This window comes from Physeter macrocephalus, chromosome 6, assembly GCF_002837175.3.
Source record: "Physeter macrocephalus isolate SW-GA chromosome 6, ASM283717v5, whole genome shotgun sequence".
In the NCBI taxonomy this organism is placed as follows: Eukaryota; Metazoa; Chordata; class Mammalia; order Artiodactyla; family Physeteridae; genus Physeter; species Physeter macrocephalus.
The window spans coordinates 1,306,883-1,320,798 of record NC_041219.1 but is presented as its reverse complement, the minus strand read 5'-3'; the positions used below and the strand labels follow the sequence as shown (position 1 = coordinate 1,320,798).

At 40.3% G+C, this 13,916-nt stretch overlaps 1 protein-coding gene across 2 annotated transcripts in view; it reads right to left on the bottom strand.

Annotated features, from left to right (window-relative positions):
• The window catches only part of TBC1D30 (TBC1 domain family member 30), a 91,949-nt gene that overhangs the window by 3,754 nt on the left and 74,279 nt on the right, over positions 1-13,916 (bottom strand). For both annotated transcript variants that reach the window (XM_024122966.2, XM_024122967.2), the window contains 3 exons: positions 5,920-6,032; positions 3,580-3,719; positions 970-1,176 (listed from right to left, as the gene is read on the bottom strand). In XM_024122966.2, coding sequence (XP_023978734.1) covers positions 970-1,176; positions 3,580-3,719; positions 5,920-6,032 — 460 coding nt within the window. The remainder of the gene's footprint in view (positions 1-969; positions 1,177-3,579; positions 3,720-5,919; positions 6,033-13,916) is intronic.

The window sequence follows — 13,916 nt, the reverse complement described above, 5'->3', positions numbered from 1 at the left end:
GCTCCGGACGCGCAGGCTCAGCGGCCATGGCTCACGGGCCCAGCCGCTCCGCGGCATGTGGGATCCTCCCAGACCGGGGTGCGAACCCGGTTCCCCTGCATCGGCAGGCGGACGCGCAACCACTGCGCCACCAGGGAAGCCCTATGATTGCTTTTTTAATGATTCAGGATAAAGTAAGAATCTTTAAGAAGTTGCCTACTCCTCCCCAACAAGTGAAAGGTAAATTCAGTTTTTATGCAAGATCAGTCACATGCTCACAAGCCTCTTAAAAACATGTCAAATTTATATCTTGGTTAATCCGGGATCAGCATCATTTTCATTAGGATTTCACTTAAAATAAGACAAACCAATTCCCAAATCAGCATATATTAAACAATAAATCAGATTGTTCATTGGGATTTTGGGAATTTAAAGGAAAAAAGCAGCTTTACAATCCTTGGAAAAGAGCATTTCCAACTGCAGTACAATTGTGTTCTTCTCGGCAGACTCCCAAGACACTGCTAACCCACCAGTGAGGCACAGGAATGGCGTTCTCCTTTTCCTCTGATCACAACATCTGTTGTATTACTACCTAAGTGACTGGTAGTAATATTATTTACCAGTATACAGATGACTAAATTCTACTTCCAAATGCCTGAAATTTAGGAGGCAATAGCTCCAAAATGTCTCCAATCCAAGGACTGCATGGCTTTGCAACATTCTAATCATTTGTAAAGCCTTCTCCACAAGCATACAGAGTAAAGAAGTATTGAATACCATCAATTGCCTGGTCCTTGGGACCTTTCTCTTATTTAGAGCCTGATAAGATAAAATAAAAAGTGAGAAGATAAAGATGTTATTGTCTCCTGCCAGCTGTGTTGGTGGATGCCGAGCCAGAGTGAGCAGTAATTCCCAGGCCATCCTGGGAATACTCGGTCTTCCTTTCACAAGTTGACATGGAGCTGAAATTGACTCAAAGAAGTACATTACCTGCCCTGATATACACCTGATGAATCTGCTGCTGCTGCTTCTTTTTAATCCGAGAATATTGCTGCTTCAGCGCGTTGATATCTGTGGTCATGCGTTCCATCATCATACTGTTAAAAGCTGCGTGGTATTCACTTCGGCAGGAATTGATCGCTCCTGGACTCAGCTCCGCAATGTTATTGGATCTCAGATTCTGGTCCCCATTTGGTTCTATATTCCAAGGAATAGAGACAAGGAGACACTATCACAGGAGGAGAACGGGACTAACTGGGAATTGATTACACTATATAACCTGGGGTAGTATCTTAACCTCCAGGAAATTCTGAACCACAGAAAACATGTACACTAGAATTTGTCTAGTACTTGTTTTTATTTGGTCCTGAAAATATTTCTGCATTTTCTTATTAGGCTAACTGTGAGTCTGAAACGAGCTGTGTGGGTTCATTGTTTGATTTTATTACCCCTTTGTTCAATATATGGACATAAGATCCGCTGTTTCCAGATAAAAATCACTGCCATTTTCTAAAATTCCCTTAGAAAAATATAACCCTAGCTGTCTAAAGTCAGGGTACAGATTTCCATATAACTGCATGAGGATTTACAAGGTTTCATATAACTAACTGCATGAGGATTCACAAGTACAAATTTGTAAATTTTACACTATAGGGTTTAGTCAGTCATTAAAAGTGAGTTTTTCTTAAGTTAAAAACAGCAAGACATTCTATAAGATTATCAAGACTTTAGATCATGGTATCACTAGAAATGAAATGTTTTTATTCATTTAACAAGCATTTCCTGACTGTCTACTATGTGTGTTATGTCTGATGTGGTTTCTGCTCCTGTTAACACCAACAACTAGTAGATTTATCCCTTAAATAAATTTGAGATTACCTCCAAGAAACAGAAATAAGTACTGTGTGAAAATACACTCACATGCCACACAGGTAAACAGGGGATAAAATGAGGCTTTTCTAACACGATATGTAAAACTTGCCTGGGGACAAGCTTAAAAAAAAAGATTAGTAGGGGATTTCAAGTATCCTAACATCTGCTGAAAGTGTTATTCAGATAAAGACTGAACATCTGGTAAACTTTCTTTTTTATTGAAAATACTTCTCTAAGGAGAAGAAAATTAAAAGAGGACCTCGAATCTAACTAAAGTAAAACCAACAAGAAAGACTAAGGATGAAATTTAGGAGAAAATGACCATGTCATCCCAGAGCCTATAACTGCACAGAAAGAATAACAGGGGGGAAAAAATGGAACATAGACCCAGATGACAGAAAGCAGATTCAAAAATGTTAGAGTTAAAATATTTACTGATTCCCATGGCTAGAAACCAAAAGCTAAAATTCAGGCAACTAAAGAGGAGACAGAAACCATTACAAAACCAATAGAACTCTTGTTGAGTTCAGATTTTTTAAAGTTATTTAAAAAGATGACAGGGGAGTGCATACCAAGAACACACACACAAAATGACATGAACCGAACATTAAGCAGGTTAAAACTCAAAACAAGCTAAGGCTTGCAGAACATACTCAAAACTACCAGGACCAAAACAACAACAACAAAACAAACAAACAAACAAAAAGGAAGCCTTCTAAGCAAGAGGAACAAAGACAAGAAAATAGCCCCATGACTTTGAGAAGGCAGTATAAAGCTAGCAGATGGCAAAGAGAATGCAGAGGTGCCTGACATCTTTTGTTTCTGTCCTCTTTCAGCAAGGAGAATGGTCTTCAAACTAGAATAAATGTCATAAAGGAAGAGCTGCCACCAAAGATAGGAAAGATCATAGTGGGGGAACTGCGAACTGCTTCAAAAGAGTTCATTACACGAATAATGTCCAATCTATTTTCTGCAAGAAAAAAACAAACATAGCATGACATTCAATTCAGAGCACCACTTTTTAAGAGGGATATTATCAAACTGCAGGACATTTAGAGGTGAATTTATAGAACATTAAAAGTTCTGGAAGACGTATCTTTGAGAAATTCTGAATTTGGACCATGAAGAAACTTTTGGGGGACGTGATGACTGTCCTCAAGATTCAAAGGAGACATCCAGCAGAAGAGGGAGCAGACTTGTTCTGTTTTGTTCTGAAGAGAAGAACTATTAATAGAACTAGTAAGTGGAGTTTATCTCTTCAAAACTAGAAACACTGGGCTAAGCAGAGGAATTAGCAGAATGTCTTATGAGATAATGAGTTTCTGGTCACTGAAATTCAAGTAGAGGTACCATAATATTTTGGCTTTAGAGAGTATTTCTATAGTGGAAAAGAAGCCAGTCTATAATGAATTCAATTTAACTCAAACAGAATGTAGTAAGCATCTATTATATGCCAGGTTCGGTGCTAAGGAACTGAGCACACAAAGTTAAATCAGACGAGTGGGAGGCAAAACGAATCATAAAGAAAAAGAAATATGTATTATGCATGTAACACATAACAGAGAGATCCTCCTAAATGATAAAGTAACAGAGAAGTTACTTCTAATAAAGACCTTTAATAGTGGTAATCAGTTCAGGAAACAACAGGCATTTATAGGACACAATAATACTACCCTTGCTATAGAGAACCAACACATTGTGAGTATCTAATAGATGCCACCTCTTTACCTTTAACTTGCTTTTGGTACTTCTGCAGTTCAGGTGCCAGGAGCCCACTAAAAGGTCCGAGACACCCCACTGCATTAGCAATAGCATCTTCATCATCTGGGTCATTCTCTTCATCGCTGTCTCTGACCTTACCACGTTGTCTTGGAAAACATAAAAGAAAAAGGAATATTTTTTCAAAAAGTGGTTATTATTTTTAAATAAGTAATATAGCCACATGACTTAAATGCATATATATAAATTATATACATTATTATTTCTATAACATATTTATATTACATTTATATAATTATATATTATATTTATATAATTTATATATATAAAATCCATCTCCCATCCTTGTCCAACTTCTACCCTGTTCTTGCCCTACTTAATCCCCACAGGTGACCAGTGTTACTAGTTTCTGATGTATTCTTCAGCTTCCTTATCAGTTAAATAAGCAAATATGACTATACAGTCTTATTTTTCCTCCTCTTTTTCATAAGTATTAGCATGCTATATATAAGTATACTCTTCTGCACCTTGCTTTTATTCACCTAAAAAAAAAAATCTCTCCATATTCACACAGAGCTTCCTCCTCATCCTTTTCTTAATGGCTGCACTGTACTGTATGTATACATTATTGTTTGTATGTATGTACTGTATTGTATGTATGTAGCTCATGTTATGGAACCAGGCTGCTAAATGATGCACACTCAAGTGGTTTCCAATATTAAACTATCATAAACAACACTGCAATAAATAACCTTATACATACTGTGTTTTGCATGTGTACAAATATATTTGTTGGATAATTCAGAAAGGTAGAATTGCTGGGTCAAAGGATATATGCAATAGTAATTTGGGAAAATACGGTCAAATTGCCTGCCCCAAATCCCATGGTAATTAACCTCTCATGAGCAAAGTGTAAAAGTGCCTGTTTCCCTATAGCCTTATCAACAGAGAGCACATCAACCTTTTGAATTTCTGTCAACCTGATAGGTGAAAAAAACAGAATCTCAATCTTGCTTTAAGCTGCATTTCCCTTAGTCCAAGTGAAGTTGCCTTCTATGTAAACTGCCTATTCCCATACTTTCATCATTTTTCAGATGGTGGTCATTTTCTTATTGACTTCTAAGAACTTTATATATGAGAGGAATCAATCACAAATATTTTTTCACAAATATTTTTGTGTCTGCTTATGGAGGTTTTCTTTTGCTCTGTTTTGGTTTTAGTCCTGCAGAAAATTATTTTTTAAGTGCTTAATTTTTTTTCCTTTATTGTTTTTTGTTTGTTTTTTTTTTGCGGTACGCGGGCCTCTCACCACTTGCAGCCTCTCCCATTGTGGAGCACAGGCTCCGGACGCGCAGGCCCAGCGGCCATGGCTCACGGGCCCAGCCACTCCGTGGCACGCGGGATCCCCCTGGACCGGGGCACGAACCCGCGCCCCCCCGCATCAGCAGGTGGACCCCCAACCACTGCGCCACCAGGGAAGCCCCTTTATTGTTTTTTTTTGTCACTTATTAAAGCCTTCCCAATTCCAAAGAACTAAAGACATCCTTCCACATTTTCTTCTGCTTATTATTTCAGTTTTTTCCATTTAACTGTCTCATCTCAATGGAGTTTATCCTGACGTATGGTGTAAAGTATGACTCTAACTTTTTTTCTCTCCAGACTGAGTCTCATTGGCCCAGCACCATTTACTAAATAGTATATCTTTTCAGTGTTGGTTTACATTTTCATATATTAAATTCCTGTGTGTGTGTGTGTGTGTGTGTGTGTGTGTGTGTGTATATATTTGTCAATTTCTGGTCTCCACAGTATTTTAAACTAGCTCATCTGTCTACACTTTTTTGATTCTACCCTTTTTTAATTAGTGAGTTTTTTTTTTTTTTTTTTTTTTTTCAGTACACGGGCCTCTCACTGTTGTGGCCTCTCCCGTTGCGGAGCACAGGCTCCGGACGCACAGGCCCAGCGGCCATGGCTCACTGGCCCAGCCGCTCCACGGCATGTGGGATCTTCCCAGACCGGGGCACGAACCCGTATCCCCTGCATCGGCAGGCCGACTCTCAACCACTGCGCCACCAGGGAAGCCCAATTACTGAGATTTTTAATATTTGATATTTTTAAATAAGTTGTGGGGTTGCTAAATATCCCTTCAGTTTATGTTCCAACCTTCTTTGGAAAGTACACTTTCAAAAATCTCCCTCTTGAATTTAAATCAAAACTTTTGGGAAAGAGATATTCAGATTTTAAGCACCAAACTACTTCAAATGCATTTCTGGGGTTTAACAAATATTAATAACAAATTAAGGTATTAAGTCTTCCATCATGAAAACAACAAGGAAAAAAAAAGGACCTTACCCAGAAACTGAGGTGGGCTTAATTGTGGCTGGGAATGGTGTAATGTTGTAGGTGTATTTTTCCCTCAGCTCTGCCAACTGTGGAAAAGGAAATGGAGCCATAGAATACACAGTCTGGAAAACAAGAACAAAAATGCCAAGTCTGAAACGGTGGCCTTAAACAACTCTTATCAATCCTGCAAAGACATTAAAGTTCTATGATTTGGGTGTGAAGAGGTAGATACTGCTCCTTACACAGCAGGTGGAGAGAATATACTTCAATATCGTTTTAGAGAAAGACAAAAGAACACTGATTAAACAACAGTTAGTCCCCAAATCAACCCAGCTGGGACTGAGCACTCCAACTGGTGGAAATGGGTGGGCAAATGGGGACAGTCTGACGTTCTCTTGCTCATTTGATAGATGGGTTAATTCAGAAATTCACAGCTCCCTATTACTTCTTTCACAGTGAACCCATCAATCTTCTTCATATGTACCACTTGTGTTTCAAAGCTTTGCTTGATGATCTCTACAGGTATTAAATGTCAGCCTTCCGGTTACAATTACGTCTGGGGGACAATCTTGTGATCTCCTGCAAGCTTTCTCCAAAGATACCACCTTTTCAAATGGCTGTGAATCAGTTCTAGGTGACAATTGTTAACTGTTATTTTTAAAGAAAAAAAAAAAAGAAAGAAAAAAAGTGACAGGGTGTAAAGCATAGGCTGTTAAAAATCTATAAATATAAATGGGAAAAGCACCTGGGCTTCCTCCAGGATTTTAAGATTATATATCATTCTACCAGCAGGAGGAAAATCATTTTGTTTGTTCTCTTAATTTTATGAAAATTTAACTGCTCCAAACATATTTCTTCAATCTTTCAGGTTCTTATTCACCAGAAAATGTATATTAATCACATTAACTTTCATTTCTTCCAGGAAGCCATTCAAATGTCCTGATAACACTTTTCTAGGACAATATTTTGAAGTGGTAGTTTTCACTTCAACAGTACTGTTTTCCTGAAGGCTTAGGAGATGTCTAATATCTGCACAGGTAGGAAAAGGAGGGCTCTGAAAGGGGCTTCCTAGCACTGCAGCCTCACCCCACAGCTCAGAGCCACCACCGGGACAGTCCACCGTAATTTCAATTCTAAACAGTCTGCACATCTGACTGTCCCCAAACTTCTGTGGTATCCGCTTATACCTTAGTGTAACATCCCAAGATTCCAAACAAGGAAGTGTCGACTAAAATTCCTTCCCTTTGATTCTCCATTGCTTATTATGCAAAGTTACACAGTTTTTTGGGACCACAAAAGTCATCTCCAAGTCGTATTATCTCACACACACTTGATTACAGACAGTCCCTGACTTACAATGGTTCAACTTAAATGATTTTTCCACTTTACAAAGGTGCGAAAGTGATACACATTCAGAAGAAACCCTTCTTCGAATTTAGAATTTGGAACTTTTCCTGAGTTTACGATACGCCACAGGTCCTCTCTCGTGATGCTGGGCAAGGCAGCTCCCCATCAGCCACGTGATCACGAGGGGAAACAACCAATACATTTACAACCATTCTGGACCCAGACAACCGTTCTGTTTTTCACTTGCAGTTCAGTATGCAATAAATTACATGAGTTATTCAACTCTTCATTATAAAATAGGCTTCGTGTCAGATGATTTTGCCCAACTGTAGGCTAATGTAAGTGTTCTAGGCATGTTTAAGGCAGGCCAGGCTGAGCTGTGATGTTTGGTAGGTTAGGTGTATTAAATGCATTTTCAACTTATGAAGGGTTTATCTGGATGTAACCCCATCGTTAAGTCCAGGAAGATCCGTGTACCCAAAAGGCTGAGAAGCAGTACAAATTTACTAACAGTGAACTGTTCCCCACTGGGATGAAATAGAAGGCACCCTGTGGTTCCCACTAGTCTGGAGTGTGAGACTAAGCTGGTTCCCAACCTCTCCAGGCCTCCTTTTCCTCATCTGAAAAAATGAAGGCATGAAACTCAGGATGCTGGTTACCTCTGAGAGGAGAGGGGGTGGCAGGATCAGAGAGAAGGGTATGAGGGTGTTCACCTGTGTTGTTAATGTTTTATTTAAGTTGGGTCATAGGTGTGTAAGTTTTATTATTTCAATACATTCTGTATGCCTGAAATACTTCATATAACTTCATTAATAACATGGTCAGAGTACACTCTCACATTTTTTGATCCCACAAAGTTTACCAGCAGCTCATCACCCGAGAAGTTGCTTTACTGCCAGTATGGAATTCTTCCCTCCTTGCTCCTGTGACCTGTCTTAACTCCACATACCCTTGCCCAAGAAGTTGCTTTACTGCCAGTATGGAATTCTTCCCTTCTTGCTCCTGTGACCTGTCTTAACTCCACATGCCCTTTTGAGGGAAATGGAGAGATGTGAAAACCTCAGCACCCCAACTTTAAGTCCAGAGCACGGCACCTCTGTTTGGGCCTCAGTACAGCAGCATCAGTCTCTGGCACATCAAATGTTGGTCCCACTGCTGGGCCAAGAGTCAGCCTGTCCCTCACTCATGAGACTTTTCTTCCTTAACAATTTAGAAACCTGGTTCAGATTTCAAGAAACCCATACCATACAATGAATAGCAAGGTGACTATAGTTAATGATACTATATTGCGTATTTGAAAGTTGCTAAGAGAGTAGATCTTAAAAGTTCTCATCACAAGAAGAAAAATTTGTAACTGTGTGTGGTGATGGGTGTTGACAGGACTTATTGTGATCATTTCACAATATATACAAATATCGAATCATTATGTTGTATACCTGAAACTAATGTAATGTTATATGCCAATCATATCTCAATAAAAGAGAAACCCACACCATCTGGATTCAAGTTTAAAAGATGAAATTATTAATGCTAGAAATTTCAAAATTCTCTACAAAGTAAGATGTCTCATTGGAGACAATTAGTGGGATGTCTAGCTGAAGATTCACTTGTGTTTTATTTTTGCCAGTTTTATTAAAAGTTATCAGAAAACTCCTTTGTCCAGCCTCATGAAGGAAGTGTATAAGAAAAGAAAGGGCTAATAGGGACCTACTGTATAGCATGGGGAACTCTACTCAATATTCTGTAATGGCCTATATGGGAAAAGAATCTAAAAAAGAGTGGATATATGTATATGTATAACAGATTCACTTTGCTGTACACCTGAAACTAACACAACATTGTAAATAAACTATACTCCAATAAATATTAAAAGAAAAAAAAGAAAGAAAGGGAAGTACATCTTGCCCCTACTCTGTCCCATCCTGCTCCAGGGTAAACAGTCTGGGGTCTTACCAAGCTCCTTCAAGGGCAACTCAGCTAAAGACACTGGACCAAAAAGTATACTGGCTCCATTGAGCTGCATTCTCTATTCCTGGTCTTCCTTTCTCTATAATTTACTTTTAGTTAGCCTTTCAAAGCATACATCGGTGTTCCTGAAACAAATGTGTTTATAGTACTTTGCACATATTCACTCATTTATTTAAAGGTCTCACATGTCGGCAGGCATGTTTCTCCCATGAAGGTACACCACACACACCACCACAGTCCTCAGGATACCTGAGAAGCTGCAGATTTCCAACTGTGTAAATCAGAGATTTGCCACAGATTTCAAGAAAGGAATTTTACTAATCATCTTAGAGCCAAAGTATAGTACATGAATAGGGTCTTAGGGTTAGAAAGAAATTTAAACATAATTTAGTTCAACCTCCCTCCCAAGCAGGAGTTCCCTCTAAAGCATCTCCAACAGATGGTCATAAAGGCACTGCTTAAACACTTTCAGTTACAGGCACACACAATTCTGCAAGGCAGACGGTTTCATTTTTGACAGCACTGATTAATCAAACAGTAACCTTCTACTAGACAAGCATTCACATCCATGTAATTTCTACTTCATCACTGACAGAAAAAAGGGAACAGTCCAAGGGTAAGTCCTACCTCATGGCACATGAATGCTCCCCGCAGGTAACAGTAAATTATTGACAACCACTTTGGGCTAGGTTTTCCTAAGCACCTAAAATCCATCTAGTAAACAGCATCTAACTAACTTTTCTCTATATTACTCTTAAAGAATTCATGAGAGACTCTGTCAAAAGTCTTACTGAAATCCATAGACACTATTTCATCAGCATTCTCCCAATATCTTTTTCTAACATTATTGTTTTTTTTAAATGGCCATTACTAGTAAAATAAAAGAGTGATGCAATTTGCAGGGGGAAAAAACCCAGTAGATTATTTTGTGTATGGCACCTAAAACTGAAAAAAATAAGGAAGACCAAACAGGGAGAACGTTTTCATCTCTTCAGCTCGAAAATAAAGATCTTGTATGCACTCCAAATTTTTCATCTGGAGTCATTTCAGGTTTGCTGACAGACTTAAAGTCTACCATAATTGGATCACAGCCATTGAATTAATCTTTTTTAAGAGTACAGAAAAGAGAGTGCTTGAAATGACATTCAGCATTTCTCTCCTTAATACTCTACGATGTCAAGGAAAACCAACAAGTCTATTTACTGCCCAAACTGCCAACACACATTTAAATAGACATTTATATTTAGGCACTGCTGAAAAGGAACTATATCTCTCTTTTTCATTATTGACATGCTTTAAAAGAAACATGAAAACATAAATTGTACAAAATTAGGCTCAATTCATCTTCACCAGATGTTTTCCTCGGCAGGAGAAATGCTGCTAAAATGGAATTCTAATCAATCAAGCCACAGCCTACATTTTTCCTTCCAGGATTCTCTTAAAGCAGAGTAAAGAAGGGGTGCTCTTTTCTCCTAATACTTAAGACTGGAAATTCCTAAAGGACAAAGATGGAGTACCTCAACATATCTATCATTCCTTCTGGCAATGTTTAAACTTTAGGTGAGATAAAACGTTGCTCACTCTTCTAAAAGGGATTTCAGCTTTTAGAAAGTCATGTTTTCAATAAGGTGGAAGCCCTGTGTTGGGTGGTGAGGAGAAGCACTTGGCCAGGTGTTGAGCTTGGGCCCCAGTTCTGGGTCTGCCACTAGACAACCTAAGAATATGGCAAGATGCTCACTCTCCATGTCTTAGTTTCGTCTCTGTAAAATGACAGAATTAGGTTAGTGGACCGTTAAGCTCCTTTCAAACCAGTGTTTGTCTAAGTGTTAGCTCAAAGCCACCTGCATCAGAACCACCCACGGGCCAAATATCTGCCTTTTAATACACTCTTGACATGCTGCTTATACACAGTCAAGTTTGAAAACCACTGCCTCGAGTCCTAATGTTCTATAATTCTGTGTAGGCACTGAGCAACCAGGTGGATTCTTAGCACTACATTAGATGTTATGGGGATACAGAGTAATACAAGGCCCTTATCATTAAGGAACTTGCTAGATAAGATTAACATATTTGAAAAAATACCAAACAATATTAAATAATTTGTAATGAACATTAAGTCAATTGCTGACAATCTTAAGTAGTGAAGGAGTAGGGAAGAGGTATCATCAACGAGGGCTGAGATGACAGAGCCTGAGGGGAGGGGAGAACAGACTGAGTAGGACCCGGTAGACAGAAAGGATTTGCCCAGATAGGGTGTCAGAGGGAACCACAAGCCCTGTCATGGGGATAAGCAGGGTCCACAGAGGACTGGGTGGGGACAGAGCTATGGCCAGTGCAATAGGTCCTGGCTGTGAAGTAGTGGGGAGCGCCTCTGGATAGGTAAGAAATGGGGCAACCACAGAATACCTCCAATGCAACCAGTGTGAAGACAAATCCACCTTCCTCCCCCGTGAACTTTTCCTCTTCTTCCTAAGCCAGAAACCTGGGGGCTGTCCTTGGCTCTCCCTGTCTTTCTCCCTCACCCCATGTCCACTTCCCACGGCCAAGTCCTGTCAACTTCATCTTCTAAGTATTGCCTCTGTTCCATTCTTGCTTCGACCCTTCACTGCCTCCCCATGGTGACCCCTTCAAGTCCACCCTTCACAGAGCTGCCCCTGTAGTCGACATCAGACACAATTGAGACCATTTCCCTCTTCTCCCTAAAACCTCTCAGGCCCACAGCTCTTCTTCTTCCCTTTCCAAAGGTTCCACAGAGGCCCAAGAACTCCAGCAAGCACAACCTCACAACCACTGACCTCCAGGATCAAGTCCACACTCCTTCCCATGGGTTGTGGTCTCCCACGAGCCAGCCCTGTATACCAAACTCCTGTAGCTTCCTTCCCACACCATAAAGGTGTTCACTGCCAATGCCTTGGCTCATGTTGTTCCCTCAGCCATGAACTGCCTCTCTGCTCTGCACCACTGCCTCAAACATATACACCCACACACCCCACACGTGCATGCACCCATGCACACACACACACAGACATACACACACAGCCCAACCTACTCCTATCCATCTTTAAAGGTAAAACCAGATATTAATTCCCTCAAGAAAGCCTTCTGACAGAGAGAGATGCTCATTTAATATCTGGAGAAGTTAATACAGGGCCTAGAAAACTAGGCCGAAACATTTTATTTACTGCAGTTAATAACGAAGAAGCACAGAAGGTTTTATGAAGAACAATAAAATGACCAAAGCAGTAAGTGTGGACAAATACTCTGGCAGCAAAGTGAGGACTGTATTAAAGCAGAGGGACCCTAGAAGGAGGGGCTTCATCGCTGAGCGTGGTTTAATTCAGCAAACATTTACTGAGAAAGAGAAGGCAGAAAACTAGTTGCAGACTCTCCATAGATATATGTTTAATGAATTAATACACTTATTGTGCGGCACCAGTAAAAGGCAAAGTGCTATGTGTTATGAGCAAAGCACAGTCCCTGTCCTCAAGGAACTTACAATAAAACCACTGAGGAAATACGATACAGCCTCAAATCAAGGTAGAATGTAAGGAAGGCTCACAAAACAGGTACAAGGAAAATGTGGTGAGTCAAAGAAGGAGACACTTTTAGTTGAGATTATCAGAACGCTTCACGAAGAAGATGGCATCTGACATGGAACTTTCACAAGGAGGCAGGCCTGAAACACGTGAAGGGAGAAGAGAAAGACTGAACAGAGAGAGCAAAGCTGTAGAGCAGGCATATGCCCAGGCATTTCTGGGAACATGGAAGACAGTGTGACTTGACTAGACGAGGTCAAGGGTACAAAAGGGAGGAATAGGAACTATGGCTGAAAAGATGGGTTAATGCCAGACAGTCAAGAGCACTGGATGATAAGCTGAGAAATCCATGCTTTGTGTTGTAGGCAGTGAGTAGTCACTGTAGTTTCATGAGTGAGGGAGAAGGGATGAGATCTCACAGTCCCGCTTGGGGCATGTGAACCAGGCAATTCTGTAGGATGTAAAGGATCTCACATGTGGAAAATGCCAAGCTTGGACCTCACATCCACAACAACGTTCAATAAAAGGCACTTCCCTCTAAGAGAGAGAATGAGCGATGAAGCAACAGCCCAGGATGTGCGAGAGGAGTTGAAATCAGAACACAGAGGTCACGGGCAGATACAGCGTTCCACCTCTGGGACAGACAGGAAGGAAGAAAGACCTTATGACAATGCAAAGAAAACATGAAATACAAAATATGAATGTTCAGGGAAGTTATACCAGGTGGTCAGTATTCTCAATGAATCGGGCAGCTGTCTGCTAAAAGTGAGGGATTCTGAGAAAGAGCTGGAGGTACCAGGATACAAGCAAAGGAATGGAACGTCTTCACTTGACAAGTCCTAAATCAGGACCTGAGTCTTTGTTTTCTAACCTGTTGGCTGGGCTCCACGACCCAAAAATGACCTCAGGCATGGAACCCAACATGAAAGTTGACACCAAAAAAAAAAAAAAAAAAAAGAAGGAGAGAGAAACCACAGAGAAAGAAGGAACTAAGGCCCAAGGACAACCTTGGACAAGACCAACTGTTGGTCAGTGGGCAGGAGCAAGGAAGAACTAGGAAGAGAAGCAGTGGTCAGAAGAGGGAGGAGGGCTTCCCTGGTGGAGCAGTGGTTGAGAGTCCGCCTGCTGATGCAGGGGACACGGGTTCGTGCCCTG